General features: G+C 44.0%; 1 protein-coding gene across 4 annotated transcripts in view; it reads left to right on the top strand.

The window, feature by feature from the left end:
* The window catches only part of arhgef10la (Rho guanine nucleotide exchange factor (GEF) 10-like a), a 102,346-nt gene that overhangs the window by 1,194 nt on the left and 80,566 nt on the right, over window positions 1-20,586 (top strand). For all 4 annotated transcript variants that reach the window (XM_062407729.1, XM_062407720.1, XM_062407712.1 and 1 more), the window contains exons 2-6: window positions 7,013-7,309; window positions 10,094-10,121; window positions 16,981-17,150; window positions 19,481-19,576; window positions 19,662-19,789. In XM_062407729.1, coding sequence (XP_062263713.1) covers window positions 7,018-7,309; window positions 10,094-10,121; window positions 16,981-17,150; window positions 19,481-19,576; window positions 19,662-19,789 — 714 coding nt within the window. In that variant the 5' untranslated portion in view covers window positions 7,013-7,017. The remainder of the gene's footprint in view (window positions 1-7,012; window positions 7,310-10,093; window positions 10,122-16,980; window positions 17,151-19,480; window positions 19,577-19,661; window positions 19,790-20,586) is intronic.

Raw genomic sequence — 20,586 nt, 5'->3', positions numbered from 1 at the left:
GACTCATATTCTGCTGACAACACTCTAATTTGAAAGAGCAGCCTCTTTTGCTCTGATGCTACTTGAAGATGCACAATGAATGGCATAATAACCAAAGGCTTAAACTAGCTGTGAGAATCATAAAGTACTTTGGACATACCCTGAAGTCCTCTGTTGTCCAAACATGACTTGACTCATATTCTGCTGACAACTCACTAGTTTGAGTAATGACACATATTCTTCACGTGATATCTGGAGCCTGAGTTTAAAGTACTTTGAATTTGATTGGGCCTTAAAGTTTAGGCTGTTATGATTTAGTTTTAAGATGCATCACTCGTGCTACGAACGCTAATCCAGAGTTTTAGCTTGAAAACGTCAGGGCTGCGTTGTACTATGGACGGTTGTTGATGTTTGGTAAAGATGCATTACTTGCTGTCGCTTCCCTGATTGGCTCTTATCAGTCCTGACTTGATTACCGGGGTGTAGGCAAAGTTAAACACTTAATTCAGAAGTTTATTTCCATACGTGATTTCTGACTTCTCTCCCTTTATTGAAAGAGCAGCCTCTTTAGCACTGATGCTACTTGAAGATGCACAATGAATGGCATAATAACCAAAGGCTAAAACTAGCTGTGAGAATCATAAAGTACTTTGGAATTACCCTGAAGTCCTAACATTGTCCTGAAATTTACTTGTGAGGCCTTATTTGAGAATGTAAACGTCTGAATTAGCTGCCTCTAGTAAAATGTCCAGAAAGTATCTTGAGGGATCCAACGAGAGAATTCAGAAGGTAGTTGTCCGTGAGTGAGTTTTGATGATGTCTGTGATATGCGAGGGACTTGAACGTGGAAGAACACGATTATCTCAGGATGAAAAAGAGCCGACATATACGTAGTAGACACAGACAAAGATGTCGACTTGGAAACACAACGAGATTCGAAAGCTTTTGGCGATTAACACTGAATATCTACGTCATGTCCTTTCTCCTCCAAGACAAATGTCCAGATAGTTTGGGCTCTGGAAGTAACTTGAGTTCATGTCTGACAACTTTTTTAGCATGTAATGACCGCACAGGCCAGAAACCCTAATGGTCAGCAGCTGTGACAGAGTTGTTGTGAGTCTGTGTGTGTCGTCATAGCAGAGATTAGTCCTGGAAACACTTCCCATTGTGAGAACTACAGTTGTGAGGACTGTGTCAGTTGTTTTCACGTCTGTCTGGGCAGGGATTCGTCTAGAGCCATGTCGTGAAACTTTAGAGGTGTGCCGGGTTTGACAGTGGGTGTGGTCCTACCCTAGAGTTGTGAGTACTTGTGTAATAGTCTCAGAAGTCTGCGTCAGGTTTAGATCCACCTTATATGTGCCTGTGTGTTCCCAGGTGCAGTCCCTGGAGTAACACCGGTGTTGTAATACAGGCTGGAGGAGGTTTTACTCAGAGGTAAACTCCCGGAGCTTCAACTCGGAACAATGAAAAGCTTTAACGCCTAAGTTGAAGCTTTTACTGTTTTTTAATGCGGACAAGGGACGAATCACAAGATCACATCATACGGCTCCAGGTGGTGAAATCATGCAGGAGCTGAGTTATGAGCTGAGGCCGGTCTACAATGAAGTGGATTTAAAAGGCACAGAAGCACAGTGAATTTGTTTAGCTTTCTACTAAAACAAGGAGCAGGACAAAAGCTGCATCTTCTGAAGACTGAAGGGTGGAGTGTAATAAAAGGGGACGTCTCCGGATTCCTCCAGTGAAGTGGAGTTCATGTGATGTCATGAGGATTGCTCACCTTGGGAAAACAGCTGCGTGGCTTTGGACAAGCTGCGTCAGGTCTGGGAGAATTATCATCATGTGACGACTCTGCTCTGAACCTGGATGTGTGAGGTTTGAGAGGCCATGAATCATGCTCAGGGAGTCTGACTGTTTTTAAAGTAAAGACAAAATCAAGACAAAGTGATTTCTTAGAGGCTGAATTTGACATGTGCGATTTCAGGGGTTATTATGCGATGATTCCAGGATTTTAATGAGACAATTGTGGGATTTAAATGTGATTGTTCTGGGATTTTTGTGCGATAACTCTGAGGTCACATTGTGATGATTATAGGGATGTGTTGTTCAGTTAATTCTGTGACTTCTTAAGTGGATTTATGGACAGTTGTTTGTGACGGACATGTCCTAGTAAAGTGTGAGTCTCACTGATTGGCAGAAAGTGTGCGTTCAGATTTAACCGTGTTGTGATTCTGTGAAGGAGTCTGATGCTTCTCATGTTAACTCTGGCAGTCAGAGGCCCTAAGGGTTTTTTAAAGTCCCCTTAGTGTCTTTCTGAGCTGTTTCACAATCACTGCTGCAGCTCTGACTCTGATAAGTGCAGACTCAGCAAAGTCAATGACCCAAAACTATAGCAACCAACATCCGTTGTGTTTTTTCGAACAACACACACCTGTCCCCTTCCACCTGTCTTCCACTCATGTCTCGTCTTTCACCCATCATTGCCTGGCGGTTGTCCCTCCATCCCCTCCCTGTGACTCTCTTGTGTCTTCCCCAGGGACGCAGGCCTCTCGGTTTGCATTGAAAGAAGTGTAGGACCCTTTTGTTTTGGGAACTTGACCCACACTAGGAACTGAAAGTCAGGAGCTGCTGTTTGCTTTTGACCGTTCCTCTTTCTGATGAAGATGAAGAAGGGAAGAGACTTCATTGACTGGAATTTGAAATCCAGAAAATCCAGAAACACAGACCCCATAAAAAGCTCATGAATTGAATTGTCCTGCAGCGATCTACAACCCAGTCAAGCCTCTGGAGTAAGAAAACACTGGGATGTACCTCCACTGAGGCCCAATAATACAACTCGTGGTTTTCTATTTCTTACTGAGGAAGTATAAAGGAAGTGGTCTGGCAACTTCAATGATTCCTTTTTCATAAAACAAATGAAAAAAGGGTGGAAAATATACAAACAGACACTGGTGACCCTATCAGTGGGGGTAATACTGGTCACTGTGTTGCTGGAGTTAACATCTTTCACAGGACATATTCTGTAAAAGAGTGTTCCTGAATTTTTTATTCACATGAATGACTAATCTGGACATAGATTTATGTCTATTCATTCTTCTTGATAAACAAAAGCCTTGTCTGGTCGACCCATTCAGGACATTCCTATCTCTGTGCAGTATTTGCACAGCATACATCCAGACCAGTAAACTGTTATCCTGCGAGCAGATGGGCAGTGGAGGTTGCTCCCACCGTGTCCTTGACAAAATGCGACACCAGCAGCACATCACTGCTGCTGTGGAGCCACATCACCGGAGCCCTCCTCTGCAGCAGAGGGCAAATGAAGGCCACACCGGCTCCTGAATGAACACTGCACCCCCGAATGTCTAAACTGTGGCCACATGACAGCAAACCTGTGGGGAAAAACAGGAATCAACTCAAATATGCATAGATAAACCTCTTATCATGTTGTGTTCACAGTGTGTTATTATATTCAGCATGGCCCTTGGCACGCTGTCTTCCATTTAAAGTTGAGGTTTAAAAAACATCCATCCTAGTCATGATATATTATGCAATAGGCTTAAGGTTCTCCATGTGTTCAATGATCTTTCGGTGAGGTTACGCGATGTTAAAGCAAATCCACGAAATCCTCCCATGCCTGTGAACAGCCTCCCACTCAGGTTGTTCTGCCTTGTGACAGCCAAAGAGAGACGTGTTCCGTCTGTCCTCGAGGAGACGTTTGCACTTCCTAAATTGGCTGATTCTCTTCATGGGAAATCCTCAGGGAAGCCGAAGACGGACCGGGTGCCAGAGGGAGAATCATCCCGGCCTGGCACTGTTTGTTGTTGTCAGTGATCCACCGCTCGCTCATTGTCCATGGAGTGTTTGTCTGCCATTTTCTTGTTAAAGCAAAAACTCTAAAGTAGGGTCTCTCTCTCAGTGACTTTCTGTGAGATTACCCAATGGTGTTTATTCAGTCAGCACCAGCTGCTGCTCTCCTCCTTTGTCTATTGATACAACCCACCGCCACTGACCAATGGCTGCGAGGTTTGTCCACAGTCAGTGTAAATCAGTGGCCAGGACTCAATGTGCTGCCCAGAAGATTCACAGAGTCCTCACTGACAAAAGTTTGGATTCAGCCACTGGTCTGGAAACTCCTTCTTTTTTCATCTCCTGTTTTTAAACCCTTGTCATTTCACTTTCTCTCCTCAAAGCAAATTACATATCCTTCCATCTCAGCGAGTTAAGTCGGGAGCTGAGTTGGAATCGGAGAAACCAGGTCTACGATTCTCCGTTTGTAGCTACACCCAAAACGAGACGTGATGCAATGTTCGATGCTGTGAGTCGGCGAATGTGTGGCCCCCATGAGAGTGAACACATTCCTCACTTTCCTCCACTCATTACCACGTTGGGTACACAGCAGGAGGTTTTTTTTCCAGAGCTCTATGTAGGTCAGGGACAGGGTGTGTAGGAGTTGGTTTCATCTCCTCATTCTGTGATGTATCTCATTTTCCCCTCAAGAATAGCGCCACTCCCGGGGCTCTTTGTTTCTTTAAGCTGCAGTCTGTTTGATGACTTGTCCAAATGCCTCGCGTCAAAAGGAAAAGTTGCTCATAGCTACCTGTCGTTCTGATGCCCGGGAGGGGGGGGGGGGGGGGGGGGGGGGGTTAAACGAAGAGCTTTTGAGCCCTGGAGGTTTTCAAGTATACCTTTGAGCCACAAGCTGTTTGTTTTAATAGTGTGAAACAATCAATTGCTTCTTTAGAATCTCAGGGCCCTCTTGGTTAGTCGGCTCAATTCAATCCTTGAATATTGAAGAGTGTTGGTTCAGTCAGCGTGGCTTTCTTTTGTGGAAATGCAGGAACAATGTCTTTTCAATCAAACTTCACATTGTAGTTTTCAAAGAGGAAGCTGTTTTTCATCTCGTAACATCCTCCAGTCTTCCACAGATTGGAGTTTGCATGTCGCAGTAGACCGAGCAGCCACGGCCCAAACGACCTGTGAGCTAATCAGTGCTGCAGTGACGAATGCAGAAACAATGCCTGCCGAGGCCGAGCAGAAGTTTTCACTCCACAAGAGAGTCATTGTTAATTCCACCAGCGAGTGGGACGACTGGAGAAACTCTTGTTTGTGGTGCAGTGGCGGTAACTGGGTCCAAAGGCTGCAGTGGCATATTGTCCCCTGTTAAACAAGCAGAGAACTCATTCAGACAGATTCATTGTTTTACTACTGTTATTTAAAGACTCCTGAAACACATTTGGTGGCAATTTAGGATTCAGAAGCAAGCAGCAGTAAAAGATAATGGGAGCCGTGACATCGGGACAGCGCCTGTATCCAGGTTAAACTACAAGTGCTGACGAGGAATTTTACAATCCGCAGGCAGAACGTTGCAGGGACGTCTTCCCACACAGCCGGACCTGTGTTCTTTTGCCCCCCCCCCCCCCGGATCAATGCTGTCATTTCCCTAAAGGAGCCCGAAAACCCGCCCCCACCGCCAGGCCCCGACAATGTTCCAGCGCTGGAAGAAGTCCAGTGCTGATCAAAATGCAAAGCAGATTCAGCAGGGTGCTGGAATGCTTCACCACCCAGTTCAGGAAGAGGAGAGCGCACGTCATAGAACACCCCCCCCCCCCCCCCCCCCCCCGCGTTCTATGAAATATGGAAAGAGCTGCAGCAGTTTAATACCTCCAGGGCACATGTGTGGTGGAAGAAATCCCTGTTTTATTTTGAAAATATTTTAAGAACAAATCAGCGCTCCATGCTGACGGATGATGACATGCTCTTTTGTTGAAGAACGATTGCAACACCGTTCTGAATAATCTGTGTTTTCAATTATTACAAGACATCATTGATCAATTCTGATTGTTTTAAAGAAATATGGTTCCTGGCAGTTGAACCTGTTGTCCTCGATGAGAGGAGAGTCTCGGATAACTGAGGTCAGAAATGTTTGGTGACTGTGGGTATCTCCTTTAATCTGCCACTAAGCCTCCTCAGACCCCCCCCACACTCCTCAGATTTAACTCACAGTCCTTCTTCTGGCCATATGTCATGTTTTTAGTTGTCCGATAGTGCTGTGCTTCTCTCTCAGTGCAGCCTGAGTGTGGTTATTGTTGATTTATTCAGGTCGTTTATGCCAAAGTGTCTGAACACGTTGTTCAACTTAGGTTGTGTTTGTGCACTTTACAGAGAAACAGCCCCACAATCCGCTGTGTACTGATGAAGGCTGAGGATTTAAGTCTGATATTATGTTGTGAACACTCTGTAGGTTCAAGAGTTCACTTCAGTTCAGAGAGAAATGCAGATTTTCTAACTTGTAGGTATTTTAAATACCAGTGTTTTTGTCGAGCAGCCACTGTATGGTGTGTGTTTTTTAAAGATCAGCATCCATTTCAGTCCTCCAGCTAATTTCCCTTTTTGCCTTTTATCCAAATCAATCTTTTTATGTGGGGGGGGGGGGCTAACACAAACTTAATGTCCCATTAGAAGCAATAACTCCAGGGTTCAAATTGAGTTGAGGTGAGAAGAGTGTTTTGCATTTTTGGGCTTTTGATTTGTGGTAGAAAACACGTTGAGGGGATGTGAACCTTTAAATACAAACTTAAGAAATACAAACCCAACGCAAACAGACTTGTGTTCATGTGTAATCGTTCAATCTAATGTGAATACTGCACATTTGTTGCTATGTATTGTAATAAGTGATAATTTTAATAATGTATTTTAATCATGGGTTATTATTGAATGTAATGTTTTAATCATGGGTTAATTACTTTTTATTCTAGTATTCACAGGTTTGTTGTGCTGTTAGTTTGGATGATGTATATAATGCACCTGGAATATTCATAGATAATAGTTATTATATAAGAAGGGTGATTTACATTATTTGTCTGTTGATTAATGAGCAATGTCTCTATAATAATATAAATGTAAATCTTTAATAACTATTCCCTCTTACTGTTAAGAAGCTTTATCTTCTTCAGTAAAAATGTGGCACAGGTGTCATCTTAAAAATCAAAGTGATAGACAGCATTATTAAGACGTGAATATTTTCTCACCTTTTCAGGAATAATGTCGACCGTGATGTCTCAGCCACGTCCAAAGGAGGATGAGGAGGACGAAGAGGAGGAGCAGGGGGAAGAGTTTGTGTTTGACGACAGCACGGACGAGGAGAAACCAGAGGAGGACACCAAAGGGATCAGCTTGGACTGTGTCAGTTCCGTCCAGGTGTCAAAGAAGGAGGATAGTGGCACATCAGGAAACGTATCACAGACAATAACAGACAGTACTAAACCCCCTGAGACTTCACCCCCTGCTGGACATGAGGGCATCTCCACCGAGGTCAAGGCGTCAATAACTGCAGGTAAAACCTTTTCAGGAATAATAATGTTTTTTAAACTTGTGCTGAATTGATTTAGTTTTTTTTTCAGACGACCTTGATAGAGGCAGTGGGAGAGTTTTTTTTCAAGTTTACCAATTTCATATGGTTCCATTCAAAACCTCCTTGAAGTATGATTTGCATCAAAATACACTTTTGGTGAAGAACTTACTTGAGAAATTCTCATCATGTACTGGAAAAAAGTAATGAATCATTTCCTCTAATATTCGGCCCTAATATACAAATTCTCTTTCAGTGCAGCAGATATTATAAATGGGGATAGATCTTTAATTATTTGTGCAGATTTTAGTGGAAAATTAGTTTTTAAACATTTCAGTATTGCAAAGATGGATAGTCAAATAAATGAAATAGGTTCAGTCACTCTATATCAATCTATTATTACTGTACAACCCCCCAAACATAATTCTGTTATTTAACTCAGGGTTAAAACTTCACACGACTCGTCTGCTGCAGCCGTAGAAACTAAAAATAAGAAGTTTTTTTAAGAAGATGCTAATGAACAGTTTGGACGTCAGCTGCTGACATTAATCCAGCAGCTGACGTCTATAAACTTCAGAGTAATAAACTAAGAATGATCAGCATTAACTTTACTAACAGTAATTTTGAGTAAAAACACAGTAATCATGATCAAATACTAGTAATTTTTGTGGTGATATACTACTGAAAATACAAAATGAATACTGTTTGATGGGTTAGATTGGGTAGCAGGTATTCTAAGGTTGTAGCTGTTCAAGGATTGTTTATATTTTTCTTGTACAATAAATCCTAATTATTAGGCTGATAAAATTGTTTTGGATTCAAATTAGAGGAGGAGTAACTCTACTTCTGTGCCAATAAATGTGGCTTAAGTGAGTACCCCCCCCCCCCCCCCCCAAGAATGTAGTAGAAGTACAAGTAAAATATGAGAAGGCCTAATTAGCACAATAAGTGAAAACACGTGTGGGTGGAATGTGCGTGTGTGTGTAGGGGCTTCACCTTTAACATACAACTAAACGTAGACGGGAGAAAATTCCTATAAACTTATAATGAAGTAGAAATATAAAGTAGCATCATCTTTACTAATACAACTTGTCCAGAAAGGTGAGATATTCCCTTTTACCCATATGGCAAACTGTACCTGTCCTCGCTGAGCTGTGTTTACGTTGTTACCTTTACACTTTAAGTAATCTCATCAGTTCACCGTGTGTGTGTGTGTGTGTGTGTGTGTGTGTGTGTGTGTGTGTGTGTGTGTGTGTGTGTGTGTGTGTGTGTGTGTGTGTGTGTGTGTGTGTGTGAGTGACCTCAGCCAGTTGTGTGTGGTTTAAATCTCAAATTAACAGGGTTCAGTCGCTTCCTGCAGCAGACAGAGCTCAGAGAGCAGAGTTAACTTTCCTCCTCACTGGATGTGGTTTATGTAGATATAAGTACGACATGTTTACTACCAGGCCGGCCAGCGTTGCCCGACAACTCCTGGTTCACACACACAGAAACACACACAGAAACACACACAGATACAGATACACACAGAGATTTAAGGTGCTGGACGAGCTCTTTCGGGCAAAGTGGAGCGATCAGTGCTTAATTAAAAAGCTTTTTATTTACCACGTCTGTGTGGGATAATACATTAAGTGGGCTGCAGGGATGTGTAGGGGGAATTCTGGTTATTTAAAACAGTGTGTGGTCGGAGGTCTGTTATGTAATTGAGGGCTGAGATCCCCCCCCCCCCCCCACCAGATGACATGAGTTTACATGGTGCGAGCTAAAGGAAATCAATAATGGCATTTGTTTAACAGCACCTTCGCTTTGACAACACAGCAGGAGCAGGCAAGATCAGTTTGAAGTTGTGTTTACTCTGCAGCACCCAGTTCCTTATCTCACACTCGGGGTATTTACACACCGTGAAGTCGGAACCAAAGTACAAACCAAGGTTCATTTGTCATATTGTTTATACTTTTTAATTTTGGTTTCACATCACAACACACATCTAAATAAACTTGACATCCATTGGTTGCGTCTGACGTGAGCATGTTGTCTCTTACATGGGAGGAAGTCTTACGGTTTGTCAGGTTCGTTAATATCAGCAAACTGAGCAGCTTCGTCATTCAAATATATCATTGGAGGAGACGACCAGAAGCAAAGTCTTCCTCTGATAAATGCTCCTCAACCTCCAGCAATTCATCACAATGTCAGAACTTTCCAAAAACTTGAATAAAGTTAAGTTCAACTTTTTGTGGACCAAGACCGTCTGAGGCACCTTTCACACCAGTTATCTTGGTCCTGACTGAAAGGGGTAGATCGCCCAAAAATGTAATTTCACTCATTATCTACTCCCCACTATGCCGATGGAGGGATGGGTGAATGGTTTGAGTCTACAAAACCCTTTTGGAGTCTCAGAGGTAAATTTTGAAGCAGCTGAATCCAATACAATTGAAGGAACTGCTGACCACTTCTTTAAACGTATAAAAACAACTAAAAAACACAACATGTCTCCATCCTAAATGTCCTCTGATATCCTAAACGTGCTTTGAGGACTCCAACACTTCTCCATCAGCAGAGAGGAGAGTAGATAATGTGAACTATTGCTTTAAATAAAAAGGTCAGCAGGGCCGGACCAGACAAAGTTAGGCAGCAGATGAATCATCCTCTCACATCTTTCCTACACGTGAGGGTGATTTTCTTTTTTTGTCGTTGCATTGGTTATTTTTGCAATATGTACTTTCTCTGCTTTGGAACAATTTGTCTCACTGCTGTTTCCCTTCTTTCCAACAGATGCTCCGGTTAGTGAGTCACCCAGCCGGTAAGTTGCCTCTGATTCCTCTCTTCATTGTGGGGGAGAAGTAGTAAAGGGCGGTGGAGGAAGTAGACTCCGGGCGACGCCACATCGGTGTCATGTCATTACGTCTGAGATAATGTCAGTGGGTGTGTGTGAGATACAGGGACGTTACCCTACGTGTGTTTGTACAACATGGAGACGCCAGATGGTTCCTCCCCCCCGCAGCTAGAAGGGGTAACGTCAAGTATGAAGTGATGCTGCTGCTCCAGTTCCGGGGGGAAATCACGGGTCTGCCTTATTCATGATGATGCATATACAGAAAGATAAGATGAGTCTTGTTTATACAGCATCCCTAAGTTTTCTGCTTCCTCCCAGTACAGTGGAGGAAGATGGGAACTCATTGCATTGGAATTCACTGTCCTTAAATTCATGTCAAGTGGCTGAGCTGCACAGACTTGTCATATCTTGCTTGTTTCAGCCTGAGATCTGATCATCTATATCATCAAACACATGGCTGCCTCTTCCATCTGGTGTTCGGGAAAAGTTTCACCCTCAAAAATGAGAAGAGTAGAAAGAACAATTTATCACTAAGATTCAAATCTTCTAAAATCAGCAAACAAAAAATAAACAACCAGAGGCACTATATAAAAACTGAGATAAGACTGACTTGGAAACTTTCCTACGACTACTTCTTGTTTCTGAAAGGACTTGTATTGATTCACCCATTTAACTGATTTGAGTAGCACAATAATTAATTAAACCATCATTACAATCTGGTGGTGGCACAAGTTAAAAGACCTGCACCCCCGTCTGGCTGTTTCTCTCACTCTCCTGTAAACGAGGGGACTAATGACACGTCTATATATTACATTAGAGTTCTTTAACTCTACACTTAGCACACGGAATCTGGTGACCTCACATGATTCCACTTAACCTCAGCCTGTGCAGAGTAACCGAACCCACCTGGTGGATGTATCCCAGAAGCCACTGCATATAAACCTGAACATGAAACACACTGAACTAACTGCTACTGGGGCGGATCTGTAGCATTTGTGTAAAATTAAGTTGTGTTTCTTCCACATACACACATGGAAACATTATAATCCAATTGATAAATGAAAGGTTTCCTCAAAACAAGGTTCGTTCACTTGATTGTTTGCTTTTGGGTTAGCCAAATTAGTAGATTATGTTTTATTAAACTGCAATATCCTTATAGCTATACGTTCACAATCTGGAGCAATGGTTGAAGATTAAGCCTCAACATTTGCATCAAAATGGTGGACTGGAAAGAATAAGGTTTGTTTTTGTCATTATTTGGTTAAACCCACATTTTAATTGGTTATTAAAATATTCCAGTACTTGTTTACTGTTTTTGACATTCATCAGTATCTCTCGAAGTAATGTCAGGAAACTAAATGTACAAGAAATAAATGTATTTAAAGTATTGACATGTGAGAGGTGGTTTGAATGTTGCAGAGTTTATTGGTAACGTGAAGTGAACTCTACTCTCAATATTCAGTGAACTGCAGTCTCCACGTGTACGTATAAAACGTGGGATGAGGAGGTGCAGGTGTGAAGTGAATCTGCTGATGGAGTCACACAACATCCTTCACTCAATCAAAAAAGGCTTCAAGGTCTCAGCACAGGAAATGATAATGAGATATTTTATTGATTCCTCAGGGGCAACAGTCTTTCTGCTAACCCCGGGAGCACAGGGAGGTTTGCCATCTTGTTTAATGGCTCAGACCGTTGGAATCTCATTAGTCAGTGTAAAACCAAATGAAATAAACACTGTGTGGTTTATAGCTGCAAAGCTTCTACCACATTCATACCAGAGGGAGGGAAGACGCCCTAACTTCTGTTCTAAGGCCTCGAAAAACTAGATTATAGTAATTAAGAAATGTGAGGTTTAATTGTTAAGTAATTATTCAACTTTTGAAATATCGTAAATGACAAAGTTTCGGGGGCAGAGACGTCTCAGAGAAGCACGTTAACAGAAAACAGAAACACAACCACCATGGATGTTGACTTTGAGAGAAGCTGAGTCACTGCAGCAAAGTGAGACGTCGATTGTTGAATCCTGCAAAAATAGCAGTTGTTGCTTTAAGTGTGTTGTTGCAGCTCAGGTGGTCGGACCCGAAAAGGAAGAATGTGCAAATGACGGCTCAAGCCAGCAGGTTGTGTTTCCGTTGTGTTGTCACATCTTCATCGGGTTTCGGCTGTTGTATTTATATTTCACGTTAATGCCTTTGTGTTTTTTGGATGAAATAGACGGGAAAAATATTTATTCTTCTTCAGCAACCAACGCACTTATTTGATAAATGCAATAAAATGAGTTGTGCACTTCCTCCTCTTCCCGGACTGGTTCCTTTTGAAAGAACTCACTGGCAAGAATGTTGTGTCCTGCGTGTTGGGGCCATCCAGGGGCCCTGGTTTTCAGTGTGCCCCCCCCCCCCCCCCCCCCCCCACCTGTGCTTCTAGGAAGTGTGCTGAGAAACCTCTGCTGACAGTCGACTGTGGAGGTTGGATTCCTGTGGGCTTTCCTGTGCTGAAAAGAGACGCCTGTATTTGTGCACAGGTGCGAGTGTGTGTGTGTGCTGCAGCTATGTGCATGAACGACTGCACGTGTGTGTGTGTGTTAGTGTGTGTGTGTGATGGAGTCACCGTGAGGTCTCAGCAATTTCTCATCCAGGGACAGTTCTGCTGAGTGCACGTTTCTCTTCTGGAGACGAGCTATCAATAGCAGTTTCCAGCATTAAGGTGTGAAGCCCGTCAGCACATCTGCAGATTTAGAATAACTTCACAGAAATGACTTTGGGATTGTCGTTTCAGAAACGTGTCTGTTCGGCTCGGGGGCAGCATTTCCCTCCGAAACGCTCCAGTGTTTGATGCCAACGTTTACTTGTGGCTTCCCACTTGGCCCCTTGACAGATAGTTTTCATTAGACGCACAGCATGGAGGAGATGGACACAAGAAGAAACCACGACAACATGCCGTGTATGTGTTTTGTTTCTTTTACAGAGTGAGAGTAGAACTAGTTTCTTTGTTTGCTGTCACCTTTCTAAACATTTGGCATCCTTGCAGAACTTTACACATTTGCCCCGGCAAGAACCCTCATCTACTGAAGCCTCCAGGACTCATTTACAGGGTTCCTACGGTCATGGAAAACCTGGAAAAGTCATTGAATTTTTAAATGTGTTTTTCCTGGCCTAGAAAAGTCATGGAAACAAATAAAATCCCAAAAGTTTTGAGAAAAGTCATGGAAATGTGTTATATTCATATTTTCATGTCGTTCATTTATGCTGAGTTTTAAATAATTCATATGCTTTTGAAGAAATAGGCTAAAAAATATAAGCAGGCATGCTTGGGTTTGTGTCATTTAAGGTATACTGTATGCCTTGGAATTCTCATTTTGCCTTGGAATAACTTTTTCGCGTCTACACCGAGATTTCACAAAATGTTCAGTCATGGATATTTTGTTTAAAGTTATTGAAAAGTCATGATGCACTCCTCGGGCCAGGCGTGCTGTGAAAGCAAAAAGAAAACAGTGATGCTGCATAAGCAAGAAAACACACAAATGTAAAGAGTATATTAGCTCTGACTTATTTGAGTCGTGCAGACCAATGTGGGGGGGGGGGCTGAAGCTGCATCATGGGAACAGTTTCACTTGGTGTTTACTCTGGGAGATTTATGACCTGAGGACAAACAGAGCTCCATCAGTATGGTCAGCACAATGTCTGGCAGCTATGCCCAGGACACACCAGGGGGCAGACCAGGTGGACCCATGTCCCACTGCACGGCCCTGGTGCAGTTACTGGGAGGAATGGTGAACAGCGTGAGATCTGCTTTCAGGCTGCTTTCCACCGGAGGCTCCCCCCCACACACACACACACACCCCCCGAGCTGTACGTGTCACTCGGCCTCACAGGCACAGAGACGTTGTGAAGAGATGCACAGAGACACACTGCACGGCTGGAATCACTCACAACCTGACGTGAACGCACACACACAACCAGGGAGGGACTGTTGTCTCGACTCCACGTTGTCCCACACAGGCCATTTTAATGATGAGGGAGCGGCCTATTGTCAGAAATGTGTCGACACATCGCTCTTCATTTTGTCGTCATGTGGGCGCAGATCGTTCTCCAGCCGACTCCATTGAGACGAATGATGCAGCATTAGAGAGAGAACGCAGCAGAGTGATGCTCGGTGGTTAGATTCCGCTGCAGAACCGAATGGCCACTATCAGCACCTGTGATATCAGTCAGTGTGGAAAGATATTTATGAATCTCACCCATCAGTATTCTGTCTGTGGTTGAAAACAAAAGGTGCAAGACGCCTGCTGTTGTTTCTTTAATCCTCTTCCGCTCGGGGCTCGCTCTCCCCTCTCTCTCTAACACACACACCTCACCTGCTGCTGTATCGCACAGGAAGCATTCAGAGCCCTTCAGGTTATTCACATTCATCTCTGATGCAGATTTATGCTAAATCCCACTGCACTGAATACCCAGTTGGAACAAAGTGAGAAAGATTTAGCAAAATTATCAAAAAAGACACTTGAATTTTTGCAAGGTGGTTACTGTTAATCATTTCCTCAAAGGGGGGGGGGGGGGATCTTGTGCATTGCAGGAACTCCTATTAAAGGTCATAAACCCGACCTCCTCCATGAGACATGGGACAACCTTAAACAAACAACCCAAATTATTTTTTCTTAAATATGGTTTATGTTGATTAAGGTCATTCTTATCACACAGATGTTTGTCCTCGTTTTCAGGCAATTTTTTATTTGTTTTTAGAAACTATGCAAACAGGAGGAAAACATCATGATTGACAGGTGAGACCGACTTGTCATTGGTTGATGTGTAGTGGCAGAACCTTGCTATCACAGCTCAACACCCTGATTGGTTCTGCTTAGACTCTAAATGGCTTCATTTGTATTTTTCATTTTTGCACCATGGAAGGAAGATGAGACGCATGGTCCATCTTTAAAAACAGAACATGTTCTTGAATACTGGCAAACGTTTAAAAAATTATGTTTTTATTTTCATGAGGAGCTATTTTATGAGGTTTTTATTTGAGAAAACAAAATGTCTGTGAATGCTTTGGTCAAGGAAATAGAATAGTTTTTCCAAGATGGTTTGAATACATTTACTTTTATTTCCACTGAAATGAAAAGTTTGGTTTCTCCTGCACGTCGTGTTTATCTTTCTCTCAATGCTGCTGCTTCGTGGAGAGCTGCTGAGGTGTTTAGCAGAGGGACGGATTTAATTAGTGTGAATGTGTCTCTCCTACACGATGGATCCTGTCACATTATTAGTCATGTGTGGGAGGACAGTCCCTCACTGGCAGCGTCAACACAGGCCATGCGATAGCTGTGTCAACAATCTTTCCCCTGTCTGTTTTTAATTGCTGGTTCAGGCCATGTTTTCACACACAAAGCCACGGGTGATTATCGTAAGCCGCAGGCCTGACAGATAGTGATTCCACTGAGCTCGAGGGCAAATTAAGTAACGAGCAGGAGGTGTCAGGCTTTGTAAAAGTTGTCGATCAGCTCCGCCACTCCCACGTCCGGCTGAAGGTGTCACTTTTATCACAACAATAACAGAAGAAGAAGCAGAAATAGTCATAAATAATAGTAATGATAAAAAAAATCCACCTTTTACTTCTGAGTAATTCACTAATATCAGTTTGGCTCCAGGTTCCGTGTGGGTGGAAAGTTTGAGGACTTAAAAAAACAACCTGTGAAGCCTACGTAGAAAAACAGCAACAGATAAAAGATGAAAGTCCTCAGGGAGCCTGTATTTATGAATTTGTGTTTGACTGCACAACTGCATAAAAATACACAAAATACTAGATTTAATGTTCCAGGTACATTTCATCTAAGTGCAGTGGGTGAAAAATGGTGAAAAGGTGAACGTCATGTAAATCCAGATAAAATGCTTCATCCTCACTTTGAATAGGAACCAAAAAGTTCATATAAACAAGGTCGTTTACATTCATCTATCAACTTATTCCACAAGTCTCTGTGTCTGTATGTATCTCCAGTACCCTTCATCTTATCAGCTTCACATTCACACCTACATTCAATATGAATAGACTTTGACAACTGGCTCTTTGTAGCAGTGGCTCCTGGGACATTTTAGATCACAGCACATTCTCGACAACAGGAACTGATTCTCCACTTTGGGGTTTTACTGAGTCGAGCTTCATTAAACTTCAGGATCTTTGTGCAGCTTCGTGGTTCTGTGCAGCAGCAGGTCTTTATCTGCTCTGGCTCAAATACTGCAGGTCACTTTTACAGTTTCACATATAATCCAGGCAACTTGAGAACAAGCACTAGTGTGAATATCAAAGAAGATATCATGGAATTTTCAAGATGATTTAACTTGTTCATCGACCAAACTGACACAAAAATATAGTTTATTGGCTCAAACCCCCTTTAAGATTTCATTTTTATTATTCAACATTCATGAGGGGCCATTTAGGGGTTCAGTATCCTGCCAAGGACACTTCGGCATGCAGATTGGAGAGAGTGGGGTTTGAACCGGCAACCTTCTTGTTGAAGAACCACCACTCTAAACCACTAGGCCACAATTTATGAAACTTAATTGGTTTCATAAATTGGTAACATGGCTACTAGGAGTTAAAACTGCATCTGTCAGAATGGAAATACCTCCTAAACAAGCTGATAATCTGACAGCAGCTGGATGTGCCCTGTCAGGAGTTAGGGAGTGTGCGTCTGGATGCTTGGATAGCAGGAAACTACCCCCCCCCCTCCAGCCACCACCTCCAGCCACCCTCTCCTCTCACTGAAGTCAACTTGTAACGAGGCGCCCGGTGCTTGTCGTCCGTTTAACTGTGCTAATGTTTGGGAACCTTCCAGGGCCGCGGCAGCAGCAGCAGCAGCCGAGCCCAGCCCCCGGGCTCCCTGTGCGGGGCCGGCGCTCCCGGTGCTTCCTGTGGCGCCGCCGGCTGTGGAGAAGCCGGCCGACTCAGCAGAGCGCGGCGGAGAGAGCGTGGAGGAAAGCTCCGGCTCCAGGGACGCCTCTGAAGGTACAGCACTAAATTATATTGACAGGGAAGTGATGCAGCTTTCTATTGGAGATCAAGGGGTTCAATTTCAGAGCAGAAAGATTAGACCTAAGCTTGCCTTGGGATTCAGGCTCATTCCACCAATGTATTACAGTGTGCACATCACAGCCAGATCCAATAGAAAAGCAACAGGGCCTCCAGAGCTGCGTACACACCACCGTGGACTACACTATAATGACACCGGCAATATAACCTGTGCAGGATTCTGTTAGTGCTGCACATCGCATCTCTTGACCTTGATCAGAGGCGACAAGAACAGCATATTACTGACTTACAGCCACCTGAGGGATCATCGATTCCTCCGGTGGTCAGACGCACACATGTACACACACATGCAGACGCACACACACACACGTGCACACAGATCGACACAGTACACACAGGCTCACACGCTCACGTTTTCTGCCATGATTTGATTCCTACACAGACATGACATGAATCCAATTAATGCGGGATGAGGATCAATAGAGAACCATTTCCATGAGGGAAAATTGCTTTTGGGTTTTGACTCCGTCAGCAGCGCGGCTGTTATTTGAAGGTGGCTCAGAAATGAGAAATGTAAAGGAGCCCTGCAATGCTGCACGGCATTTCTTTTTCTATATCCCACCCCTCTGATGTGTTTTCACACATGCACACAAAGCAAGTTAACTCAAGATGAATGACAACGTTTGCACTGATCTTAATGGGAAAACTGTAACAATGCTGCAGTTGTGTTTTTACATTTGAAACTGACTCTGTGAAACATTTCTGCTTTTCCATTAACCTGCAGAGGTTCTTTGTGTTGACACTGTTCCAGTTTGACCCAATGTATTTAACATGGGTCATCTGCTCACTTCAGAAATCTCTATCTGTCCGTCTGTGACTCGCACAACTCGACAATCCGCTCGTCTCATCGGCTTCTTACTCCGCTGGACTTTGAATAAATCAGGCGATCGGCTCTTTGTGCTGCGGCAGCCATGCAGCTCTCTGAATTACTGCAGGTCACTTCTACAGTTTGAGAAAGAAAAGCTTTGCACAGGCCCAAAACAAACAAGCTCATTCCAAACATAGAACACGCTCTATCAAGCACTGCTGTGAATAATGAAGCATTTCCTGTGTGTGTAGCAGCCGCCACTTAATTGATTGTGGTCACCGCACATTGTGATGGAAGCGTCTGACATTGATTTCTAAATGCTCGCGATGTAATTTCTCTTTTCTTCACAACAAATGGGACAAATTCCTAATGACGGTGTGTTTTTGCTGTGAACGAGTTTACCAGAGTGTCGTCGTGCTGCTGTGGAGAAAAGTTAAATCAAAGTAAGAAGACGGAGGGAGGAGGAACTTGTGGTTAAGCACATTTGGAATAACAAGCCGTGTTCCCGTGAGGCCCAATCACTTTGCAGATATGCTGATAGTCGGACTGATAGTCCAAATCCAGTTGTTTTCTTCTCCGTGCTGAATCCACTCTGAATGCTCAAGTGAAGGAAAGGCTGGAGACATAAAGAACATCTGAGAAGCTAATCCTGTTTTGAAGAGAGCGCAGTCGCCCCTTTTGTTCGTCTCCTGGATTGTGCCCAAGGTAATTTCACAACGTCGGACTTAACTCCGCTGAATAATCCGTGACAGAAAACACGTCTCCGATCAGATTAATTGAAAACAGTGATTGTTGCTCTTCGGGGGGGGGATTAGGGGGAAAGTGTTGCAGATAAATCGCAGTTTAAAACCAAATCAATAAAGCTCACTGAGCTAAATTAGCCCCGAAACACTCTGAAAGCAGTTAATGACAAATGCTGTCGAGCGCAGAGATAGAAACGGGTCAGTAGCTCAAACAAGCCCGATGCAATCACGTCGAGTTACCTGGACGAAGCCGTTAGGACCACACGCACCTGACATGTGACCAATCTCACCGAGGGACATGAAGAAGGGAGAAGATATTCCAACTGGGTGAATTCCCAACCAGAGATCAAAACCATCTGGCTTCTTCTTTGTCTGACGCTTTTGTCCAAAGCAACTTACAATTAGTACATTCAACACTTATGAGGAGCCCTTTAGGGGTTCTTTAGGCAACCTTCTTGTTGGAGAATGACCACTCTAGCCCCTAGGACACAACGCCCCCATCTTCTCTGCTTTGCCAGATGGATTCCCGGTGTGTAGACCTGGTGTAACGTGTGAGTCTCGGGAGAAATGATCCAACGACAGGAGGTGCAACTATCAAACAGAAGTGTCAATTAAAGATAGAAAACCTGCATCGGCCATTTTTTCCCATTTTAAAAACAGTGTTTGCTAACTTTGCTGGTTTTCCCCCCCGGCAGCCTCACGTGTGGTCGAAGTCGAGCCCCCGACGTCGGACTCTCCCGAGGTGATCTACGACGACGTGCCCGGCGAGGACCCCCTCTCTCCTGTGGAAGGTGAGTGCGCCCCGGTGACAGGATGATGTTTGTTTACGATGTTTGTTCGCACATGAATCTTGCCCCCCCCCCCCCCCCCCCACAGACATGATTTACGAGGACGTGCAGAGAGACACGGGTCCTTCGAACACGGGCAACGGCTGGAGCTCCAGCGAGTTCGAGAGCTATGACGAGCAGTCGGATAATGAGGCCAAAGCACCTGCAAAGAGCAAGGTATTGTGTCTCTGTGTGTGTGTGTGTGTGTGTGTGTGTGTGTAGGTGCTTTCCTGATACATGTATTTGTCTGTCACGGATGATTCTTTATTCTAAACGGCCGGGCAGTCGTTGGTTTTCCATCCGTCGCTAAAAGAATCGAGGAGAGTGTTTCATCTCCCAGTCCTCTGCTGCAGCCGTCTTTATTAATGCACAGAAGTGAAGCTGTAAAGAACGTGAGGAATCGAGCTGTCTGGGCTTTTGAACGCCTCCATTGTGAAATGAAGGTAAACAAGAGGCCTTTCTGTGGGAGAAGCCTCAGATCTCCTCTCGCTCCTCTCTCTCCTCTCTCCTCTCTCTCCTCTCTCCTCTCTCTCCTCTCTCCTCTCTGCTCTCTCTCCTCTCTCCTCTCTTTTCTCTCCTCTCTCTCCTCTCTCTGCTCTCTCTCCTTTCACTCCTCTCTCCTCTCTCCTCTCTCCTCTCTTTTCTCTCCTCTCTCTCCTCTCTCTCCTCTCTTTCCTCTCTCCTCTCTCTCCTCTCTCTCCTCTCTCTCCTCTCTTTCCTCTCTCTCCTCTCTCCTCTCTCTCCTCTCTCTCCTCTCTTTCCTCTCTCTCCTCTCTCCTCTCTCTCCTCTCTCTCCTCTCTCCTCTCTTTTCTCTCCTCTCTCTCCTCTCTCTCCTCTCTCTCCTCTCTTTCCTCTCTCCTCTCTCTCCTCTCTCTCCTCTCTCTCCTCTCTCCTCTCTCCTCTCTCTCCTCTCTGCTGTTCATCAGTGCTCCTGCAGCCCCTCCACAGTGTGTTGCTCCTCCACATGATGGCA

The sequence above is a fragment of the Platichthys flesus genome, chromosome 2, assembly GCF_949316205.1.
Source record: "Platichthys flesus chromosome 2, fPlaFle2.1, whole genome shotgun sequence".
Classification (NCBI taxonomy): domain Eukaryota; kingdom Metazoa; phylum Chordata; class Actinopteri; order Pleuronectiformes; family Pleuronectidae; genus Platichthys; species Platichthys flesus.
Note: the sequence above shows the minus strand (reverse complement) of the source record. Positions and strands in the feature narration are given on the sequence as shown.